The sequence below is a fragment of the Triturus cristatus genome, chromosome 8, assembly GCF_964204655.1.
Source record: "Triturus cristatus chromosome 8, aTriCri1.1, whole genome shotgun sequence".
NCBI classification, from domain to species: Eukaryota; Metazoa; Chordata; class Amphibia; order Caudata; family Salamandridae; genus Triturus; species Triturus cristatus.
In genome coordinates this window covers 1,348,703,840-1,348,727,791 of record NC_140591.1, presented here as the reverse complement: position 1 = coordinate 1,348,727,791, position 23,952 = coordinate 1,348,703,840, and the positions used below count along the sequence as shown (strand labels likewise).

The following is a 23,952-nucleotide window of genomic DNA, read 5'->3' as shown; positions in this document are numbered from 1 at the left end:
TTGCCACCTGCCACAGAGCAACCCCAGTTCGTGTGTGAATGTGACAATTGACAGCTTGAAAAACTAGCCAGCCTGCATCACGCAATTTACCATCATATTTGTATTTGTATTAATCCTCCACCTATTTGACTTTGCTTACACACACATCACTGAGCCCACAGGCCTGTTCCTTATTTAACCCGACCGCCTTAATTATATCGTTGGCTACTATAACTGTACTGCACATATAAATATGGCCATGTGAAATTATCTTTAGGTGAACTGGCAGCTGTTTATACACATGTGCTCACGTTTACTGAAAGGCCGGGATGAGTGAACATATTTGTCGGCATTGTTCCACAGTTAGATAGCTGAAATCAGAGAGAACAAAGTACAGGCTTCTCACAGTGACTGGTAAGGAGGACCACTTCGAGAAAAGATTGCCTGTCACAGCAAACACTTCACAATGTACACTAATACAGTTCTTGAGTGTAAACCACTAACCTCAGCTATTCTAAAAGGATGACGATCATCACACTGTATTTGCAAATCCATATCCAAATCTTCTAGACCTGGCAAAGATGTTTTGAAAAGGTATACTCTGAATTTCTGTGTATCACTACCCTACAAAACCTAGTAGACGTAGGTCATTGTGCTGTGGTAATTTTCAATACCCTCCATCTTGTACTGTGTTAGACCTGTCAGCTTTAGAGTGGTTTTAACCCAAACGTTGTGCATTCCTCTTCTTATTTCTGCTGGCCTTAAGAATCTGTGCACTTTACCTCTGCTAACCAGTTCTAAAATGCATGTGCTCACTCCTTAAATCATGATGGAATTGGCTTATACCCAATTGGCATATTTAATTTACTTGTAAGCCACTAGTAAAGTGGTACTACCTGTACACAGGTTTGTAAATTATGTGCTAGTAGTGGGCCTGCAGCACTGATTGTGCCACCCTTTAAACGGGGGCGTTGCCAGGGCAGCCAATATGGCAGATGCTCATTGCTAGATCTCCGTATAGGTCCCCGTTGGTTTGAGTACATTTCCAATCCTTGGATTGCCATCAGGACCTATATCCTTGGTCCTACTGACTCCCATCATGAGGAGCTGAAGTGTCGGCAGTGAGGAGTGACGGAACGGGTCACTCCACCGTGCCACTGGCCGTGATATCACAGGGCTGTGCGGACTGCGGAGAGGTGGCTGCCTGGCATGTGGACAGAAAAGTCAGACCGGGAGCTCACTGCAGGGGGCCACTGTGAGCGCTGCAGTCCCCCTCCTCCTCTGGTGGACTGAACTGTTGTGCATTGTCAAGGTTGGAGTTTGCCCTGCTGCTGCTCATGGACAAGCTCTTGTGGCCAGGGCTAGCAGCTGGAGAGGATGTTCTGAAGCCATGCAGCACTCCGCCCCCTTCCTCAATCAATGGAGCTGAGGCCCTCAGGACCCAACTCAAGAAGCACTGTGGGCCTCTCTGGGCTGTGAGGGGATGGTGGTGCCACCTGGGCGGTCTGGCTGCAGTGAGGTGTCCTGAGATGACTGGTTCTGGGTACTGGCTTGGGACAGTCCGAGTCCTGGGCCTATACCGATAATACAGGTGACAACAACTCCGAAACCTGAGGCCTCACTGAGGTGGGGGCCACTTACCTGCAAGGATTTGCCTTCATTCAGTAGCCTCCCAATTCCTGCCAGTTAGTGCTGGGACACCCCTTTGCTGAGGAAGCTATGCGCTATATAAAACTCCATAACATAACATTTCCCTTATCCTGGGAGCTGCACCTGTTCGACAATATTCTCCTCCATTTGTGTTTGGCCTGTCAGACTTCCTGGGTATCTGGTGAGTGCGGAGATCCGGGTCAGACTGGTGGTGGAGGCAGCAGTGGTACAGCAGAGCCCCCAACACTACTTCAATTATCCTGGGACACTTGAGACAGTGAATTTTGATAACCTGTCCATAATGTCTGCTGGGGCTGCATGAATGCCGCCACCTCTACTATGAGAACTAGATCTGGTGGGAGCCACTGGCCCTCTGTCGCACCTGTGGGCTTGTTTAAACCGTAACCTTTCATGGAACCCACTGGTGAGTGGAACTGATGCTCACTTATGGGCTGCCTTGATGGGTGCTGGCCTTCCTCCTGCAAATAGATGGCTTGTCTCTTCACCTGAACCTTTGATGGGGCTAGATTGAAACTAATCTTGGTGTCCCTGACCTACTCACTCTACAGCTCACTGCCCTGTTATGCACAGTTGGGTGCTGCTGCAGCCAACGCCAAGCTGGGTACCGGCCAGACCTGATACCACAAGATACCTCCCAGTTGACCTCTCTTGCACTTTGGACTACAAATAGTTCTGACAAGGGTCAATAACGCTGCTTTTGGTGCAATCTGCCATACGACTCTCCTGCTGCCTACACATGCTGCTGGACTGCAGTGGACAGCCGTGTGCTCGCTGCCGGCAGTGCCTGTGCCAACATCATGGTGAAGGACAAGAACAACCTCCCAAAGACCTCACAGACTCGTATGGAGCAACTGACCACTGGGTCAGTGGGTAGTCATCCTGGAGGTGCAAGTGTTGGGACCGGTGGCACATCACCAACTGGGGAACTCACCACTGTCCTTCAGGCCACTCAAATGTCTCAGACAGCAGTCGAAACCAAAATTGGGGAGATACGTATGAATGTGGAACTGCCCTGTCAGGGCCTCAGGAATGCAACAGCCCCAATTTTGGAGTCCAAATCCTGGATTTCTGTAGTGGGGGATGAGGTCACATCCCTTAAGAACCCAGTCACTGCACTTCTTGCACAGGAATTGGAGCTGCACCGCTGAGCAGAGAATGATGAGAAATGAGTCCAGCACAATAATGTGCTAGTGATTGGTATCACTGTGGGAGCCGAGCCTCAGCAGCTTGTGGACTTCCTGGAGGCCTTGATTAAGTCCTGGTTGCCTGCAGACCACCTGTCATTCTGGTTTGCCAACGAGATGGCTCATCGTGGACTGACTCCTAGGCCTCCTCCAGGAGCCCCTCCACAACCCATGATTGCGAGAATTCTAACCTTCAGAGACAGAGATGTGACAACCCTGATATTTGCCAAACGCAACATAGCTGCCAGATGGAAATTTTCTTCTCTTGCCACACTTTCCCAATGGCGCCGAGGTGTGGACTGGTGTGCACTGCAGAAAAGAATAGTCTATGAGGCCAGGTATTGTCCCCATAAATGCAACCAAATATGGAGGAAATTCTATGTTTTCGACTGAGAGTGATGGGAGTGCCGCTATCTCTGATCTGTAATAATGTATCATCTCAATCTAGTGCCACTATCTCAAGATTCTTAAATTTGACTGCAAAAAATTAATAAAATGTGTTTTTTTTAAAGAAAGTAGCCCTCTAAACAAGTCTCAGTTCTGCCATTGCAGCCTGTGTGTGCCATTTAAACTGCCATTTCGACCTGCCAAAGTTCATGTTTATTGTCTTTGGAACTGTAATGAAAAGTCCTCTCTCATGGTGAAGTCAGATTTTACATACAATTTTGAAAAGGCCACTTTTAGAAAGTTGCAAAGACAAGGAGATGATGGACGGAGTGCTGAAACTTTTCAGACACTCACCACCAGTCACAAATATGGGTTGAATTCAGCATCGTTCTTTAGCTCACTTCGCCACCCCAATTCAGACACAGCTATATGCAAATCAGTCATGACCCTGTGCCTCATGGGAACAGTTCAGCCCGAATTGCGAAGCCATGTCTTCCCTGGATTGGAAACAAGCATCCTGGGACCGGTTTTGGGGTAACCCCTCATCAGCCAGGCTAGCTTGTATCCAGTGGCAAAGAGAGAGTGGGACCCACGTCTGAGCATTCCCTGCCAACTTAGGGTGAACAAATATAACACAAGGAAATGATGGACGGAGTACTTAAACTTTTCTGACACTCACCCCCAGTCACAGATCTGGGTTGAATCCATCATCAGTCTTTAGCTCAATTCGCCACTCCAGTTCAGACACAGCTATATGCAAATCAGTCTTGACACTGTGCCTCATGGGAATAGTCCAGCCCAAACTGCCAAGCCATGCCTTCCCTAGACTGGAAGTTGGCATTTTCCTGCATTAGCCATTTAGTGTCTGTAGCATCCCTCGGGGTCACATGGCGGGGGAGTGACTGGTAGTTGGGCTTTGTGTATTCGTCCTAGAAAGACACACACAAAATAGAGATTAGGTGTGCCTGGATGGGCCATCAATGGCAAGAAGGAAGGGGGCACAGTCTCACTAATTCTTCAATTGGCTGTGTCCAGCCTCCACACATAGGGCTGTATGCATTAAGTCAGGAGCCAGGGGTGGCAAGAAGCCTGTGCATGTCAACGAGAAATTCTAGAAGCTTCTTCCATCTTCCAGAGGAAGAGCACCAGGTATAAATATTAGACCTCAGACACATCCTCCTCAGTGCACTTCTGGACCTGTGAATACTCTGCCAGAAAGAAGGAACGCGGTGCTGACCTGCTGCCTACTGTCCACTTGGCTTGGTGAGATGGACTGGACCTGTTGGGCCCAGGACTTGAAAGTGACTCCAACGAATATTTTGCTGGCCTCCTGACTGTACCCTCAGGCACAGAAGGCTCCATTATCCTTGAACCCAGCACCTGGACTCTGCCATCTGTGAGACCTACCCTGCTAAATGATGCTACCCCAGTTCTGGATCCTTGGAAGTGGGCCTGAAGGTGTTCTTTCAGCCCATCTGTGGGACCATTAGAACTTACGCATCCCCTCTGCACAATCCCATCGCATATTCTGTGAGGGTTCTCCTGACTCAATGAATCTACATAGACCATGCAGCCTGCATAAAACTGCCACTTGTCTGCAGCTTTCCAGACACAGGCCTTCACATTGCAAATTCTTTGCCAACGGCAGCCTTGACGACCACACAGGTTCTCAAATGCAGCCTCAGAGTTCCTCGGAATCGGTGCATTGCCTCGACTGCAAGACGCTTCCACGACGCCAGGTTTGGTATCATAAGCCATCATTGACAGAATCCTCGATGATGATGCAGCTCCACAGAACCGATTCATCGCCTTGGCTGCATGACACACTGTAGGCACAGGACCTCACAACACTCCACAACCAGGACCTAAGGTACTCTTGTTAAGCTGACTCAACTGGGTCTCTGTAGCTAGCCGGCACTCCATCGCAGTCTGCTCTTTACTTGTGACATGACCTTGGTGCAGAGCGACCAGATGATTACAGTTGGCGCTTTGTGCTTTTTGGCGCTATTTTTACCAAAATCTTTAAATGTGCATGTCTCCGGCTATGGTGACAGGAGTTTTGTCATTTTTGTCTTGTTTTATTTATGACACATTACTCTAAACTTGTGTTGGATCTTTTTGTGGTGTGTTTTCACTGTGTTACTATTGGAGGTGTTGCAAAATACTATACATATTGACTCCAACTTAACCCTGACTGGTCTGTTCCAAAGCTATCGAGGGGTTGGGCACAGGCAAATTTACGGTTTGTGCCTTCAAACTGATAAGGATTGTGGTTTCTACTTGAGTAGGGTTTCACCCCTTCAACCAGTAATGCAATTTCATACAGAATGCTTTGCTTAATAAAGTGCGTATGTTTATCCATCACATGTAGCTCTAGTTGAAGCCTCCTCTGTCTCTGAAGTCAGCAGCTCTAGAACCATTATCCTTTCAGATACTGATTCAATGATTTGCTTGTTGAGTTACAGCTTGAGCCATCTCAGCTTACTTATAATGTATATTGGACTCTGGTCTAAACATTTGCATTATCTGCATCATGTGCACCAGTGATGGGGTAAGTTCATACCTGCTGGAGGGGGCTCCTACCTGCTGGAGCGGATGGATGTAACTTCTTCTCCCACCACAGATGGGCTCTCATTATCAGTAGCCTGATCTACAGACATTTAACCATTCACAACCATTTCATCCCCAGTCTCTCCAATGTTATGTTAACAGGATTTATAAAGGACACTAATACTCAGAGGCCTATAGGCAATACACCCAATCACAGTTAGTTCACCTAGTTCCATCTGACTCTCTTTTCAAAGTTTGGTGGACATTATCTATTATAGAAGGGATGACATGAATAACCCCAGACTTTTCCTTGATCTCCCTTGCCCCTGGCCTACTCACTGACTGTGTTAGAATGTTATGGCCTGGTGACTTCCCCAGGGTTTCCTATCGCCCATTACACATGACCACGGATTTCTAGTGCTTTTACCAATTCCTATGTGGTCTTTCATGCTTTCTTCCAATCTGATCTTAATCTTCTAGGCACCCTCTTTGTTGCTTTACTGAGGGTTTGTGTGCGCATGTTGTTATTTTCTTCTTGACCCCTTTACCTCCTCAATACAGGTTGTGTCATGGAACATCTGTGCATTGGAGGACACTTGTTCCCTCTCGGCTCCTTCCTCTATACCACTCACAGTCTCTGTATCTGATAGACCCTTACGTTTTGTAAGTTGCATATTCCCAACACTTGTATTACCCAAAGTAGGATTTTAACCTCTTTTCTTTACTTTTCAACAGCCTGCACAATCTGAGGCTGTTTTCCTGCTCTCTTTTGCTTTTCACTGATCTCTTAAAGGCTGCTTGTTACCTCTGCTGTGCAGCCATTTGTTATACTGGCACTTCCATGTTACTGTCATGGGCATGCTCTGTTTGTTGACCTTCTCTGCAGGTGACTGGGACATCAGGGAGAATTATTGATGCACAGGGCAATTCTCACTGTGCAGAGTTAGCACTGTGATACCTCCCTGTTCTAGGATCATCAGGTGTTTGTTCCTCTTGTCAAATAGAATCTCAGAAGAGCCTATGTGTTCCCCCATGATATCTGCTCTGATACTTCCACAGCCTTATCAGATTCCAGAGTGTCATCAGAAAGACCACCCAAGTAGGATTTGACCACCATAACTCTTGCTATTGTTGCATGGTTATTCTTGTGTTTTTCCTTTATTATCATTTAGGGCAAAATTATGAGATTTTGGAGCTGTTTCCCCTGTGGTGCCCTTTAAAAGGCAGTGGTGTCTTTTAAAAAGGCACAGCAAATGGAACAACGCACAACAAGGTTCCTGCACGCCAAGCATATTTTGGCCTCTGACCGCCGCTCCTATGCCAGAGAGCTGAGGTTCCCTGGTGGAGTCGAGAGTCCTAGTGCAGTCCAACTGATCGAGTCGTATTCGGGCAGTCGGACCACAATTGTGGTGGTGGCTGGATTTGCCACTGCCATACCACCTCGAGTCTGGTGGTCCAAGGGCTGCCAGACTTGTAATCTGGCCCTATGTCATTTTGGCAATTGCCTCATCTTTTCATGACTAGTTTTTATTCCAGTGCCTGGAGCTCTTATCCCTTTTGAGGAGTGCTTCTTTCCTGTCAAATAAGATGAAGACTCGCACATTTTAGCACCAGCAGCACGCCTTCCTCCAAGGCAACCATACTTTTCCTTTCCTCCCCAGATTTGCAAAAGACCAAGATCAAATTCATTGCATTAGAGAAACTTTCTAAGTGCTGGTATTCATAATTGTTCCATCAGCTCTTCAACCTATGCCACATCCTCTAGATCAGGAGCTTTGCTGGGGGTTAGGATAGGGGAGGTCCAGCAGTCCTCACAGACCAGGCCCCATATTGGGCAACTCAACTATGTCCAAAATGTATTTTCATTAACTAGGTTTAGGCTACATTCTCCTGAAACAGTCCTATGTGAAATAAAACCTGATCTGTTAAGTTCTATCTTTATATGTAAAAGTGCTAACAAAATGAATCAGGGATGCTTTGCAATCAGTTTTCTAAATCAGATTTATGATATCATTGCAGAAAAGTAACTTTGTAAAAATATACTTCAGCCTACCTGACCAAACCCTGGCATAGAGCCAGTTTTAACAGTTTTATAATTCTTCTCATCTCCAGAGGCACACTACACTTCCCTAGCTGTAGCTAATAACCCTACTCTCACGAGGACAATGGTTTGGACTCTGATGCCAGAATGGCATGGAAATTGTCAAAAACTGTCCACTTAGCAAGGATTAGCCATGTAGGAAGGGACAGGAGCAGTTTAAAGAACAAAGATCAGTTTTAAAATGTCTCTTTTGAGTTAGGGTTACCACATGGGACAGAGACGTTCTGTTCCCTTTCATCCCCACTCTGCCACCAACCCCAGCAGGAGGGAGAATAGGTTTTGTCCCTGAGAGATTGGAGAGTAGGTTATGTCATGAAATGTCACGCCATGTCAAGTTATGTTCGATTGTATAGTGCACAACTTATCCTTGGGGGTATCCTGGCACTGAAGCAGGAGATATATGGGCTGAGCCAGGGTCAGAGCTAGGGGAAGAGCCAGGCCTTCAGCTTCTTGTGGAATTCAAGAGCTGAGAAGTAATTTCTGGCATTTCCTGGAGGGATGGGCACAGGTGATGTATGGGCATTTACTAATATATATCATTGGTAAACACAAAAAAAAATGGGGGGGAAATGCTCATGGGAGTTAAGGTTGCTTGCCATGATTGATTACTGTTTCATGTAATAACAAAAACTTTAAAATGTCCTGGAATGAATTCAGTAACATAGTTATTACAGTTACCATTTAAAAAAATTTAACAGCTGTACTGACAAATTTGTTTGGCTAAGTAATGATAGCAATTTACTCTTATTAACTTCACTTGTGACATCACATTGACATCAAAAGTCAATTCACACATTACTTCATGAGTGACATCATGTATGACAGCATCAAATAAATCTTGCAAACCGGGGAAATACTGTCCTTTGCTGTTCATTAGCTCTGCAGGACCAGTTGTTGGCAGAGGTACTGCTTGCAACCAGAACAAATAGTATTCTTTGTTTTTTTATTTGTTGTGAGCACAGCCTTTATTAACAACCTAATTCAGTCAGGACATCTTGTTCTTGACAGCTGTTCTTCTGCTTTACAATATCAATCAATATCTCTCAAAATATAAGGTACTGGAAAGTGTAAATATAGCATCATTTCTGCTATATATAATATCTATTTTAAGGTAAGTGCATTTGTTGCATGTATATTCTCTGCAAGAAACAAACAATGATGCTGGCAGTATTTCAGGCGTAAATCTTTTGTCAATGATAAGAAAACCAACTACTTCTGAGTGTAACTACAACAGGTTTTCATAAATGCTTGATCTCTGTAAGTTCATGAAGTTACTTGCAGGTGTACCCCAGGCTTACAACCATATTTGCTTGCTTTTTAGTACATTTTCCAAATGCTTAGTGACATCAATGTTTAACTGCTGCATGATAAGTTCCCCACCTGAGGAAGGATGGAACCTGTGGCAGGTTATGGCAGCTGTAGCACAATTCCATCAGAGGTAGCAGACCTAGCATCTAGATATACTGGTCAGTTGCCTGTTGACCTGTCTTCTGTTCTGTACAGAATATCTTTCACAGAAATGGGTTGGTAGGAAGTTGTGATAGTCACTGTTTCAAGCCATCCATCATGTTTTTTGTTTTTGTGTGGGGCATCTAACACTTGTACTGAAGCCCATGGTTCAAGATCAGGTTTCCCACAGCTCCCTGGCACCATTGAAGGCCCTTGATAGATTTCCAAAAGAAAGGAGATTGGGGAGCTATGAAATGCAACATGTATGCCATGGCTTGAATTTTCCTTTGCATTCTGAGATTATTGTTCTTGTTTTGTACAACAAGCAATGTAACTAAAAGTCCATCAGTCCAAAGAAGAGATATGTCTAGATAAACTATTCACTCCTTACCTGAGTCAGATGGATTATTTGAAGATTTGTGATACCCTTACGATGTACAGTTGGGGTACATGATCAAATGTACATATATATATATATATATATATATATATATATATATATATATATATATATATATATATATATATATATATATATATATATATAATTTTTATATATATATATATACATATTTGTATATACATATTTGTATATATGTTTATGACAAGCACTTTAATAAGAAATAAAAATATACCTTTAAATGCTCTAGGCTGTGAGTGACATGAAGATGTGGCTAGTCCATGGTTTGAACAGCATTTCTCTTTAAATGTTCTGCTGGTGGTTTTGATTATCTCCATTGATGGCTAAGAAATGAGTGGTTTGATTGTCAACATGAATGAGTAAGACTTTGAAAGTTATACGTTGTTCTTAAGCATTTGTGGCATAGGGTAAGAAGGATGCAGAAAGGGTGAGGACAGTCAATAGACTATATGTGATTCTTGTCAGAATTAGATGACGCCAGGTTATCCACAAAGCAGATGAAATGTACCTTAGACCTTTTTTGAAATGTTTACAGCTTCATGGAAAATGGCAATACATTTCAGATAACATTGTATTTTTAGAAACATTCCAGAAAATCTTTTCAGTTTGGGAGGATGGATATCCAGTATGCTCAGAGTAACAGATCATTGATGTTTTCATTAGTAAATGGGGTTTATAAATCCCTCCATGTCCACGCTCCAGGTAGTGTGGAGTATAGCATTTGAGGAAGTTATCCATAACACAGAATGTTGGACAATGTGTTTGCTCTTCGCTCGGCTTGCATTGGAGTAGTGTGGGGCCATAGTAATGTTCTTATTATGCGATAAAACATATATGAGTAGATCAATATGATTCTTGATTCCTAGTGGCAAAAGTGCCAAAAGAAATGACATTACAGCAATGACCACAGCAATCGTGGTATGAATAGTAATATTAATAATATGGTGTAAAACAGACAGAGGTGATAGAAGGCAATAATATTCACACAATTTATCAAGTTGCGTTGGTGTACATAATGGCTTGCTAGATCTAAACCTGCTGAACATGTATTGGGGGAGAAACCAAAGTTTCCGGCCAGGCAAATGGACATGGTAAAGGGCTCCAAAGGCCGATCAGGATGGTCGCTAGATTTTTTCTACGTATGCACAACCTTGTATGCTGCCAAAAATATATACATTCTTAAACATAGACACATACACTCACAGACACACATACACAGACACCTGCTCACACACACATACATATATAATTCCAAACATTGCTTTATCAGTGTTTGATAAGACAAAAGTTAGATAGTGTCACCTATCATAAGTGCCAGGGAATGACTATAGGAAGGAGTACTCATAAATAGTAGCTCATTATGCAACTTCATTGTATGGATACACTGCTGTGTGCATCTCACCTTGTGATCACACACATGATAAAAAAATATCCAAACTTATGGTGCTGATGAACCAGGTAAGATCTGCTTTTCTTTTTATTCCAATTATAGGAAGTTTTCTTGGTGGACCATAGTTAGTGGGTTAAGGAGGTTGTAGGTTTTGGAGGGGTATAAGCACAATGGGTCCCGAGACACCTCTAAGAGGGAGGGGCAGTCAGGGGCTGCTGCTCTGTCAGGCAGGGAATCACTGCCCCCTCCAAAGTAAGGACAGGCTCGGTCCTCAGTGAAACACTAGCCAGAGGTTTACATTTGCCTTCTGTGTTTCAGAGCTTCAATCACTCTAGCCCATGCTCTAGGATTGAAAGATAGCACAGCCCCTAGAACATTTGAACAAACCAAGACTGTGCATCCACTTACCTAACAGCGGATGCTTTCTTAGTACCTGTAATATTCTTTATCGGGATTTGTGCACCACCAAATTCAGAAAAAATCATTTAAATTACATTTTATTCATAGCAGCCGGGACAAGACTCTCAGCTGTCATGCCAAGACAAATCTTGGAGCTACAGACTATCAGTATTACTAACTACTAGCATTGATCTGTCTGATGCGAAAAGAACAATTGATGGTTAGAATGCAGATCAATGTCATACATTCATACCAGTATAGAGACCTGAGCCTAAATCCATCGTTTTTTGCTCCCCATGCCATTCCAGTTTTAACGCAGCCATATGCGAATCAGTCTTGACCCTGCGCCCAATGCTTACAGTCCAGCCCGAACTGCCGGGCCTGATACTCCCTGGACTGGAAACAAGCATCCTAGGACCAGTTTTATCAGCCAAGTGGGTAGGGTTTTTGCATATGGCTGGGTACAATGTGGGGTGGCGTGGTGTGCTTAGCAAAAGAATGATGGATTAAACCCAGATCCTTGTGACTACGGGTGAATGTTTGCATTGTTCAGCATTCCGTCCATCAATTGTTTATTTTGCATTGATCTGTCTGACTCAGGATATTGTGCTATTATTAATGAAATATTACTAAAACAAAAATATTTGTAATAATAATGCAGTGCTTTTACTTTACAAATTTCTAATTGTACTGTAGACATATTTTAGATAAATATAAATATATATATTATATATAATTCCTCCTACTAAATCACCCGGCTGTTTCACTTGAGATTTTGAATCAGATGACCCATAATTTGAGAATAAAACTGAAATAAAAATGTAGACGTGCTAGGAAAGGTGATATATAAAACATGGCTTATTATTGCGCCTCCAAAGAAGTGGCAGAAATCTGCAAAGTGCTTGTGTGTGTGCGTGTGTGTGTATGTATGTATGTGTGTGTGTATTATATCTGTAGAAGGTGAACTGTCTAAAAAGGTAGGAGTAGGAGTATTGAAAAGTAAATTATATACATTTATTTAAAAAGTACCGACTCAAAAGGCACGAGAAAACATAGGTTTGAGATTAAATGCATCTGTTGGAACACTTAGGCCATCACACTCCCAGTGCTAGCCTGTGTGCGAAACGTAAGTGCAGTTTGTGTGGGGCTCTGCATGTTACAGGAGCCCTATCATTAGGAGCTACAGCCCTATCATTAAGCGCTGCTCTGGCAGCGCGGAGCCAAGCTTTTGTTTTTCTGCCATTAAGGTATCTGAAGTACATACACAGAGGTTAAACTTTCTCTCAGTTAATGTATGGACATTAAATAGAACAAGTGACATGCTGTACTCAATGTTTTCATGCATTAACTTGATGACATTCTGGGTTTTATGGACTTTGGACACCTCAAAGACAAAAAAACAAGCATTTACAATGCAATAGGTCTGACATTTACTATACTTTGAGCTACTGGCATTGTAAATGACAATGCCTTTTATTCATGTGTGTTTTTAAAACAGATAAATAAAAGGCATTGACATTTACACAAGTGGGTGCCTAATCAGTGAGATGAATGTGCAGGTGGATAAGTTGGTGAATGTGTGAGTTCAGACCACATTCTTGGTTAGCTGATATTTCTCATCCGCGTCTGAAGAATCCTGCTACTGTCACTTTGCGAACCTCAGTTTCTGTTGAATCTTTGGTGTACTATTTACTGAGAAATAGCCATCAACTAGTCGGTCATTGTTATTTGAGCAGCCTGCCCATAGTGTAACTATGCCCTAGACGTCCACAAGGGTACAAACCTCTTAGAAAGGGTTTTGAATGCATGTATACCAAGCGTTGTTCAATCCCAGGCTTGTGCTGCACCTGTTCAAAAGGTTGAGGGCCACCAATGTGTATACTTTAGGCGAGGTGGGGACAACTAAAGAACAGCACATACGAGACTTGTGAAAAAGTCATACCTTTCCTGATATGGAGAATGTAGATGAGTTTACAGTGCGAGCTGGACAAGAGAAGGTACACTGTGAAGGGTGTACCAGGGGTGGAGGATTGTGGGAGGTCACTGATGACATGCTGCGTCAGATGAGTCCTATGTTGATATCAATGATAGAGGCACTCTAGCTTGAGGGAAACCTGCACAGATATTTCCCGGCGAAGCTTGAAAGAAACCTGAAAGCCAAGCATGTTTATTTTTACAATAATAAGTGATCAAAGGCACATGGTGCAAGCATTTACGGTGCGAACATTTAGGTAGGTTTCAAAAGCTCGCTATGTGATCTGGAAAATGCTTAAATGTGTTCAATTATTCAGACAGCGTGCTCAGCTGGCTACTGCATGCAAATGAAATATGCGTCACTGTTTCCCTTATCAGATCTTGCAAATCAGTGGGGCTCTCAAAGTCCAGCGTACACGACACTGAAGCACAGCTAAAGGGTAAAAGTAGGGAGCTGCCTGGGATCGGGTGGGGTTGCACGAGAGAATGTGAGGCTCGGTGCTGCATACTTCCTTTGAAAAGAAACTGCATGCTGTTGAAAGCCCTAGTGGACGGCTCTGGGCTGCAGGTCAGCAGAAAGTGATCTGGGCATGCAAACCGTGGAAAACAGAAAAAAGGCAAACAACGTGTTCGGCGTCAATGCTGTATGTAGAGGTTAACACACTGCCACAAATCCAAACACCCTGCTACCCGCGGTTACCCCCCTGCCCCCCTCCCCACAACACCTCTCCGACCCCAAAGGGACAGACTCTGCAGAAGAAACTGGCTTGCACAACCCTGCATGATCCAGATGTTACATGCAGCGTGATGCATAAGCAAAGGATATTTTAATTTATTTTTAGGTAAGAGGAGGCTATTTTTTGCGGGGGGAATTCTTTATACCAAATTCCCTTAAATACGAGCGCTGAACCAGCATTTATTTCAACGTTGAAAAGAATAACCTAATTTGAACATTCTGCACGTCAAGGCAACCCGCACAGCCAATATTTCATAAAAGTTGCGCTACAACTTGGGAGCTGGCGATCCAAGTTTGAGTCGCGGCGTCGGCCTGGCATCCTGTGATTCTAGGCACCCGCCAATGTCCCCGTGCCTAGAAATAGCACCCAGAATCCCTCACAAAACGGGCTCTCTACAAATCTGAGTATTCAAGAAAGAGGAATACGCTGCAATTCATGGCTAGGCAGCCTTGGTGTTTGGCAGCAGCGACCGAGGGATTCTAAAAAAAACACGGAGCAGGCACTCTTCGTTTTACAAGTAAAACACTGTTGTCCACTTCTAATGAAACTGTGATCCGCATTACAGAGCTTTAGGGTAGTATGAAACTGTGTCAATAGGGCGCATGCTTTCCTCTGATGGAACAACTTCACTGATCCTCTGGTTTGTGTAAATTACTTCCCACCTGATGTGGGAAGTAATTTACACATCAGGCTGCTTTGCGCTTGCGGCCTTAGCGCTCTTATTCCCACGGAAAGTGCTCTCATTCTTCTGTGACTGTTAGTAACAAGCTGTCACCGTGAGAGTAAAAGTGCGCCATGCACACGTTCTGCTCTAATGCCGCAAGCGCGGACATGAGATGTGCGTATGTGTGCACAACTCCTGTCCTCTGTACGTGTGCACGTCCTGTCCCCCTTCCAACGAAAAACCGACAACAATAGATCTCGCCAAGGTGTGCAGCGCATGCGCTGCGTCGCTAGGCGAGACCTAAAAACAGAAGCTCGGTTCTGTGCTGAGCTAGCGCAGCTTATCATGATACTGCCTTAGATGCACAACTAGTACAGATTTAGAGTTTCTGTCCTTGCAGTGGGGGATAAAATGCAAATCCACTCCTACCGTTCTGAGGTGTTTTTAAAAAAAAGGAAATTTGTGCTGCTTGCCTGTCACATACATGGTTTGCGAATGGAAATGCAATTTTGATGTAACCTATATACTACTAGGTTATATCACAAATCAGCCTGACTATTGAATATTTTACGGGCAGACCACAATTTGCATGATCCCCCTGTGCAGGTGCATAAATGGAGATCTGCGAAGGACAGCATAATTCTATTTCTGCATTTGCTTTCCTAAAAGTTTTTTTTAAATCTGCTGATGTCAGTTAAAAGCCTTGACTGCTGCTTTAAAAATAAAAAATAAATCCTGTTTGTTAAAAGATCAGGGGAGAAGGCAGTGGTTCTCTGGATATGAATCTTGAAGGGAAAGGTTCCCCAAGGAACCATCTTGCCCTATGCGAATCAGTTACCCTCAAAAGTTGGGGCTGATAACTCCTCAATGGATTGTAACCTCTCTAGGGTAGAGACGCCTCTTGCCTGCCCCCTCATTTTTGTGGCTCAGTACGGATTGCAAAAGTCCATGAGTTAGAGTTTTGTGACCCGTAAAAGTCCTTTTGTACTTTAAGAAAAGCCTTACAGAGTTCGCAGACACTGTACTTTTGTGAATCGAAGGGTTTGCGACCACAACTTTTTATATCATGCTCCAAGTGCCTTGTGAATAAATGTCAGGAAAGAATATTCCAGTTTTGCTAACACCCTCTAAATCCAGCCGAGTTTGCTGATATGTACTACTCACAAGTCACTCCTGGAACATTGCAGATCCTGAGAGCGGGGTAGCAGTGCTCTGTACATTGTAAACATACCTGGGTTCCCATAAAATATGCATTGGAATCAGAAGTGGTGTTGGACAAACATGACACATTGAATTTTTCACGTGATTCTCTTTCTGCTCTTGAGATAAACTGAATAATTGTTTTTTGTTCTAACCCAGTAGTTCAACATGAATCATGGCTCTCTGCAGCACAGAAGGTTTAATGAAATGACCTCGACCAGTGAGCCAGGAATGCGCACTTTTAGATTTCCACATCACATTTTAATCTTACCTCTAATAGCATTTTAGTTTCAAGGCCATGCGTTTTTTTATTGGTGGAATTATTTGCTGGTAATGCTAATTTTCCTCGCTTCCACGAAATTGATGCTGGCGGATTAGATGCCACATCACAGCTGATGTTAATTGGATTTCCTTCCCAAGAATAATAAGTTGTTTGATTTGAGACAAACTTTGGTGCGTCTGAAAGAAAAAGAAACACGTTTGTGATTCCAAACGCTTGGACAGAAACGCCACCCTGACATGTTTACATTCTGATGTATTTATCAACGCCATAACAATCCGGCTTGAGTCCTTTTTGCAATAATGTCACACTGGAGATGCCCAGTCCGAAATTATGGGTCGCTGTTCTAAGCACCGACTTTTAATACAAATGCAAATATAACTTAAAATAGAAACATAAGCACCCTCCAGCTACTGCCATCAAATATATCAGGCCAAGAGTATTGTCTGAAAAATGCCAACGGTTGATTTTACATCTGAATTTGATATACACATGCTTTACTGTCATTTCTTTCAAGAGTCAACTGGAAAACCCCAAATCCAAAAGAAAACAGTCAAAAAAATTCCGAAGATCTTTAGGGGCATATTTACAAGCCCCTTGCGTCACTTTTCCCATGTTAAAAGTGACGCAGAAGATGCGCAAGGGGCTTGTAAATCAACCCCTTAGTTCTTTGGAAGGAATAAACTTGACTTTATTTCAATAATGAGAACGCACCACTCATGTGCATCACTTTCGGAAATGAGGCATTTAAAGACTCAAAATATGCCTAGCACCAGTTGATAAGTTTGATAGCTAACACCTCTCAGTTCTGAATGGCCTGTAGTTTGATGACAGGAGCACATTTTGTATAACCCATTCGCCCAATGACCTGTCACCTTTTCAGCATTTGCATCCTCAGGCACTTGGATCACTTCAGTCCCTGCCCTCTATAAATATCCTCCAGTTAGGATTCCATAAAGGGTGCCTTTGGTGACAGCTGTCATATCCCAATGTGTTTCTTAGCCATGACCAATGAAAAGGATTACATCTTGTGATCAATTTTATGTTTTTGTGCCTAGGCCTGCTCCATCATTTTGATGCAAAGCCCAAAGGAGCCAAATATGTATTCCAAAAGGGTTGGATGGTGGACACGACCATCCCATGTAAACACACATCAGTCTATGCCAGGAATATTTACACCTGTCCATGCATCTAATGTAGGACAGCAGATTTCAAGTATATTTGGTTACAAAATAATTAACTGTATGATTAATCAGTTTGAATCTGCATTCGCATGATAGTATCATGTTACTCCAGATTATTAAAATAACACTCAGAAGACGTCCTAAGTGGCTGAAGAAAAAGGCATATGTTTCAGATAGAAGGAAAACTAGTATGTATCTCTCACCCATCTCTTAATGCTATGCTCATGAGATAAAGGCCATTCGGAGTCAGATAAACCTTTCTGGATATTTCTAATCTACAGGTAAAACTGCAAAGTCCAGTGCCAAACCCTAATATCGGTAACCTCACAAGTATTGGTATTTTACAACAGATGAGTATGCATTATGAGCTATTATCTTAATAGTAATATAAGATTTTTTGTGAAGATTATTAGAAAATAAGTGTAAAAATGAATAAAAGGGGGATCCCTAACACATTCCAATCGTATTTCATTAGAAATCTCACCCGCCATTGGTCATATGGACCTTTGTTACTGGACGAGGAAAGTGGACAAGGAGTTATCATTTACATTAATTTCCATAGATAGTGAAGAACAACAGTAACTTCAGAGAAAACTACAAAGAGAAGAGAAGTGACTTTAAGGGGATTTATTAATGCAAAGTGCTAGGTCATTAAGAATTAAATGCTTATTCATTATTATTACAGATTCAAATGATCTAGAAGTCGATATTTTAAAATGAGCTAAAACTGAACATTAACGAGAATTGCAAATAGAATGCAGAATATGCAACATGTGGGTTTAATAAAGGAATCCACTAATCTTACTTAATCTAAATTAAGTAAGGATCGATCAGAAAAGGCCATTTACACAGGCAATTAAGATAAGGTGTCAGCTTCAGAAAACTAAATGAAGGATTCTGATGAGAGAGTTGTAATGCTTAGGCATGAAGCCTTTGCACTGAAGCAGTGGAGATTAACAGAGTTGAAAAGGGTCTTCTCAGTTCCAAGTCAGCAAGCATCCCCGGGGTTTGCTTCTAACTAGTCTAAGAATCATACGCTATTATAATATTTATAAAAAAATACAAGTTCCAAAATTTCAGCGTGTTCTGACAATTGTGAACCAATCGTTATCCTTCAAGCTCTGGGGCAAGTAAACTCTGATATTCTTCAGACTATGACTTTGGTGCAAACAAGACTACGTGCTTGAGTTATTATACTGGAAATAATCTCAGTTCAGACAGCTCTTCCCACCAGTCGCACTTCCTAGCATCTTCTTCCCCTCCCAGTGAGAACCTCACTATCAGTCGCTAATGCACAACAAATTCCTATTCAGTAGCTAACAGAAGGCTTCTGAAAAAACATAGCATCTACTGTGGGAAGATAAAAAGGTAACACATACTGTGCAAAACAAGCGCAAACATATGTGAGCAGGCCTCCGAGCCATTGCTTTATTCAGTGCTTCAGACAACTTTCACCATTCTCAGATATTGTATACATTGCCCCAAACCATTCCCAAAAATTCTTGAAATGACATTATGCAACAGTAACACAAAAATATCCCATAGCCTTGAATTAATTTTTCCAGTTGAAAAATCCAAGTCTGTTGCTACTAAACTGAAGTTTGACCTCCACCATAGAGAAACATTGTGGGTAAATGGGGTCTCATAATATATTGCCTGTTAGAAATGGGGTCTCTAGGTGGCAGAGGTAGGTACCTTTGTCCAAATAGGGACCCTTGTTTCTAGTCAGGGTAAGGGGAATAAACTGCTAAATTAACCCTTGCTCACCCCCTTGTTAGCTTGGCATGAGCAGTGTGTAAAGCATTTGTGAACACATACAGTGATACAGTGAAAACACTAAAAATGGATACCACACCACGTTAGAAAAATAAGTAAACTTTATCTACATCAACAAGACCCAGAACGACAAAATTCCAACACACAATACTCCTAAAAATAGTTATTGTGCAAAATAACCTTTAAATTGCCGGAAAAGCGTGAAAATACAGTTTTTCTGACTCAGTAGCGCCATCCGGGGATACCGCGATACTGAATACGACAAAGTCTAACAATTCCAGTGAACCACATCAATACGGGTAGGCAAAAGCGTCGACAGACTCGGAGACAGTACCTTTTGTTGTTGCGGCTGACAGAATGGTACAAGCTGGTCTGGGGCAAGCCTCGCGGTTGCAATGTGAGAAGCATTGTGGTGTCCTCACGGCTCGGTGCAGGGAGTGGCTGGTTGACGGAGTGGGTGAGACCAAGGCTTGCATTGCAAGATGAGGCGGTAAGCGATGCGGTGCTGTCAGGTCACGATGAGGCGACGGAGCCGGACGGGATGCAACGGAGTCAATGACATCGGCGCAGTGCGTAGCAAAGCAGTGCATAGCGCAGTGCCCACAGGACGCGGTGCCAGCAGCGGCTCATTGACGGAGTCGGTGAGACCAGGGTTGCGTTGCGAAAAGAGGCGGTGCGCTCTACAGTGCCTTCAGGATACGGAATCCTGCGACAGACTCGGTGACAGAGTCGGTTAACATTATCTTCTCCTGGCAACTGAAACCACCGGTCTCAGAAGCTTGATGAGGTCCTTGATGTTCCGGAGACCTTGTGAACAGGTTCTATTCAAGCCCTTGGAGATCTTCCTCAAGCAGGAAACACACCACACAGCAAAGTCCTTTTCTCCTTTCCTTGGCAGCAAGTAGCCACTGCAGGCCAACCCCAAACAGCACATATCACAGGGGCAGTATACCTCCTCAGCTTCTCAGGCTCTTCTCCTTGGCAAAGGTTCCTCTTGATTCCCAGAAGTGATCTAAATTTCTGGGGTCTGGGCCCCAATATTTATACAACAAAATCCTTTGTTCTCTGGTGGCAGAGACGCCCAGTGCTTGGCCCAAACTGGTTCAGTCCTCTCTCGTGCAGCTTCCTGGCAGGAGGTGGAGACAGCATTGTCCTTGGCACCCCAGGCCCATTCAGGTGAAAGGAAATCTCCTCCCCCTACTCTAAATGAAACCTAGATCTATTCAGCCCAGCCCTGACTCATCAGGTTCTCTGGGGCCACTGCTTCTCCCCAGCCCCTGTCATCCGGAAGCAAGACATGCAATGCACAAACCTAGCAGAGGCACACTGGAAGACTAAGCAAGAAAATAACTACTTTCTAAAAATGGTATTTTCAAACACATAATGTAAAAATCACCATCACTAAAAGATGCATTTTAACATTCTGAGTTCAGGCATGTCAAACTTAATTTTCCTACCTCCTTCCCTGGGCTAGTTATATTTATAAGATGTTATAAACCAACTCCCAATTCTATCCTATGGGAACAAGTAGCCTTGCAATAGTGAAAATCTAAATTGGCAGTAATTCACTATCAGGACATGCCACACACACCAGGGCATGTCCTACCTTTCACATACACTGCACCTGTGGCCACAGGGGAACCTTGGCCCTACCTTAGGGGTGACTAACATGTAAGAAAATGGAGGGTTAGGGTCTGGCAAGTGGGTACACTTGCCAAGTCGACATGGCAGTACTAGACTCAAGACAGGCTCTGAAATGGCAGGCCAGAGTTACATTTAGAGGCTGCTTATATGGTTGGCACAATCAGAGCTGCAGCTCACTAGCAGCATTTGATTTACAGGCCATTGGCACACACAGTGCACTGTACTAGGGGCTGACTAGTAAATCAAATCAGCCAATCATGGAAACACCAATCCATAACAACAATATACAAAGAGTGCACTTGCACTTTGTTACTGAACAGCAGAGGCAAAGTGCCCAAAGCATCTAGACCAGCAAAACGGAGTCCAACACACAGCAAAAACACAGGCGGCAAAGGCAAAAATGCAGCGGAGACCCATGCCAATGGTGCCAGCTCTATCATTGGGTAACCCATTTCCACAATTTTCCTGCCAATCAAAACAAATTTGTAAGGAAGGCAATGATCTTTGTAACTGCCCTTGAAAATTGCCACTCTCATGGAATACAAACATAGAAAATGTACAATCAGGGTTACTAGTGAGTAGCATACAAAATTAAATCGTTGACTTATCTATAAATTTCAGAGTTTTGGTCTTAATTCTGGTATGGTGTTGTAGGAGCTACCCATAGCAAACAGATGAGTGAGCTATGCAGGTATTTAAATGTGTGCTTTGGATTGAAATAACAACCTTTACCAGGGAGAGAAATCTTATCAGACAGAATATCTAGTGCGTGCCACTATGAATATTTCATAACTGCTGCAAGCTGAAATATTTACCATAACCCGTGCATCGCTTTTGGAAAATATAGCAAAAGGAAATACATTCACTGCACATTGCTGAGATCAATTTTATATATAGAGATACAGAAGTAATACACACTATGACAAAGGTCACCTAATTATGTTTTCTGCTTTCTCTGACCTCTGTGAGAATCCAGCTATGCTCAGCGACATTAGATAGTCTAGCATGTTATTGGTTTGAGCGATATGATTGAAATATTTGAGAAAATACTAATGAAAACACAACAGGGTAAAAAAAGAGCACTTAAAAGAAATGTGTTTCTCCCCCTAGATGAGTCAAATGTGCATTCAATCATGTGATTACTTTTAATAGAGGATTTTCCTAGCAAGAATGCAGTTTTAAGTGCTTTTTCTGCTACAAATAGAGTGGGCATTTATTGAGAAAACAGGATTGCATCAATATTGATATCACCTCATATATAATAAACTAAAACTCACTTTCTGGGATCCTTTGCATGTTTGCATTTGCTATGAATGTAAATCATTATTTTTTCACATCATGAGTGTTATTTAGAGCATGTTGGGTGGTTCACCAGACCACCAGGTTGGCCGTTGTCTCCACATTCCCACCAGCGGAACATTTGCCGTGCTTAGTGATCCCCACCTCTCAGAAGGGAAGATTACTGCCTTCAGTATATTTGCTGCTGTGCCACTCTTATGAAAGCAATGAAGCTTTGTTTAGCAGGAGTCAGGTTTGATGTGACCACTCTTCAGATGTTTTGGTTTTTCAACAACAAATTCCCAAAGCAAGAGTTTATTCTTGAAAAATACAAAGATCATGATCCCGATATTCAAGCACATTGCTCCCTGCTCATGTGCGCCGTTGAACAATTTCTCTGCGTGTGATTCCCATGCTTGGCCTGTTTATGCTGGGCAGGTAAATCTACAAATGCTTGCTCTTTGCTAAAAATGATGTGATGATCATAACTGTGAGATGATAGCTGAAAAGTGGATTGGCTGTTTGATCAGAAATTACTGGCCATGAAGCCAGCTGAGGCAAAATAGACCAGGAAAACTACAGGGTGGGAGCATTGCCAATTTACAGCAGTATTCCTAGTCCACCAAACTCTAAATGAATCTTTATTTCATTTATGTACTCACAATTGAGGCCTTGCTTCAAAAGTGATAGAATATGGGTACATGTAAAATGATACCATAAGTAAGAGTATATTAACAGGTATTTCCTGCACAAACAATACTTAGCGGCTTTTCCTATGCGGGGATACTCAGTATTACAAATTTAGCTCTGAGTCCATTTCTGCTATGTCAAATGCATAGGTGCTTCTGCAACTTCAAAATTAAGACTAGTCTAACTTTTATGATGACATGTCCAGTGACAATAATAGAAATCATGACTGGCACATTGGATGATCTCATAAGAGTAACCCATAACAACACATGAATCAGTCAAAGATGACAATCAGGGAGGGGGTGAATGTAGAATATCTAGGAAGCTATCTGTACCAACTTTTGAAACCACTCAAATATTATTCTATTAAGTCGTATATCACAATTAAAAATAGCAACATATGAAGTTATCCACACATTAACAATAATTCAACTCTTCTGTATAAACATGTAACTCTAAAGTTGCTCCAATAAACTAAAACCCTTTTGTTTTTAGTAGTTGCTACTTGTCAGAATTGTTTCACACTCCCTGGCCTCAATACTCACATCTTAAAAACTGAAAATAAATCCTACTAAAGATTTGTGTATACATTTTGCAATGGTAAAACATCAAAAAAGGAGTAAACACAAGCGGTTGCATCACCAAGGTATGCTGTTTTTTATAGGGCTTTCTTTTTATAGTAAATGTATTCATCTGACCTAAAGCAGATTGAGTTTAATCAATCCACTAAAGGCAAAAACTTTCTAAAGCTTGTTTTCAATGATTGTTGTTTAAGTTGTGAGTTTTAAAAGCTAAGACAATTTGAATAAAACTGGGATTGCATTTATTGTCGAATATAAGTCACTTCTAAAGTTTTTTTCTATAGTCCTTTTTGGTTAGATTAAAGGTTTTCGAAGCAAGCCACAACTTATTTTAAACAGATGGTGCATTTGTTGCTGAGCATACAGATACCCTTGTCTCAAGTAGTATTTCCAGTTTCAGTCTGATTGGTATG

General features: G+C 42.6%; 1 protein-coding gene across 2 annotated transcripts in view; it reads right to left on the bottom strand.

The window, feature by feature from the left end:
* The window catches only part of NCAM2 (neural cell adhesion molecule 2), a 1,313,898-nt gene that overhangs the window by 355,998 nt on the left and 933,948 nt on the right, over nucleotides 1–23,952 (bottom strand). For both annotated transcript variants that reach the window (XM_085623062.1, XM_085623061.1), the window contains one exon: nucleotides 16,378–16,565. In XM_085623062.1, the coding sequence (XP_085479188.1) occupies nucleotides 16,378–16,565 (188 nt within the window). The remainder of the gene's footprint in view (nucleotides 1–16,377; nucleotides 16,566–23,952) is intronic.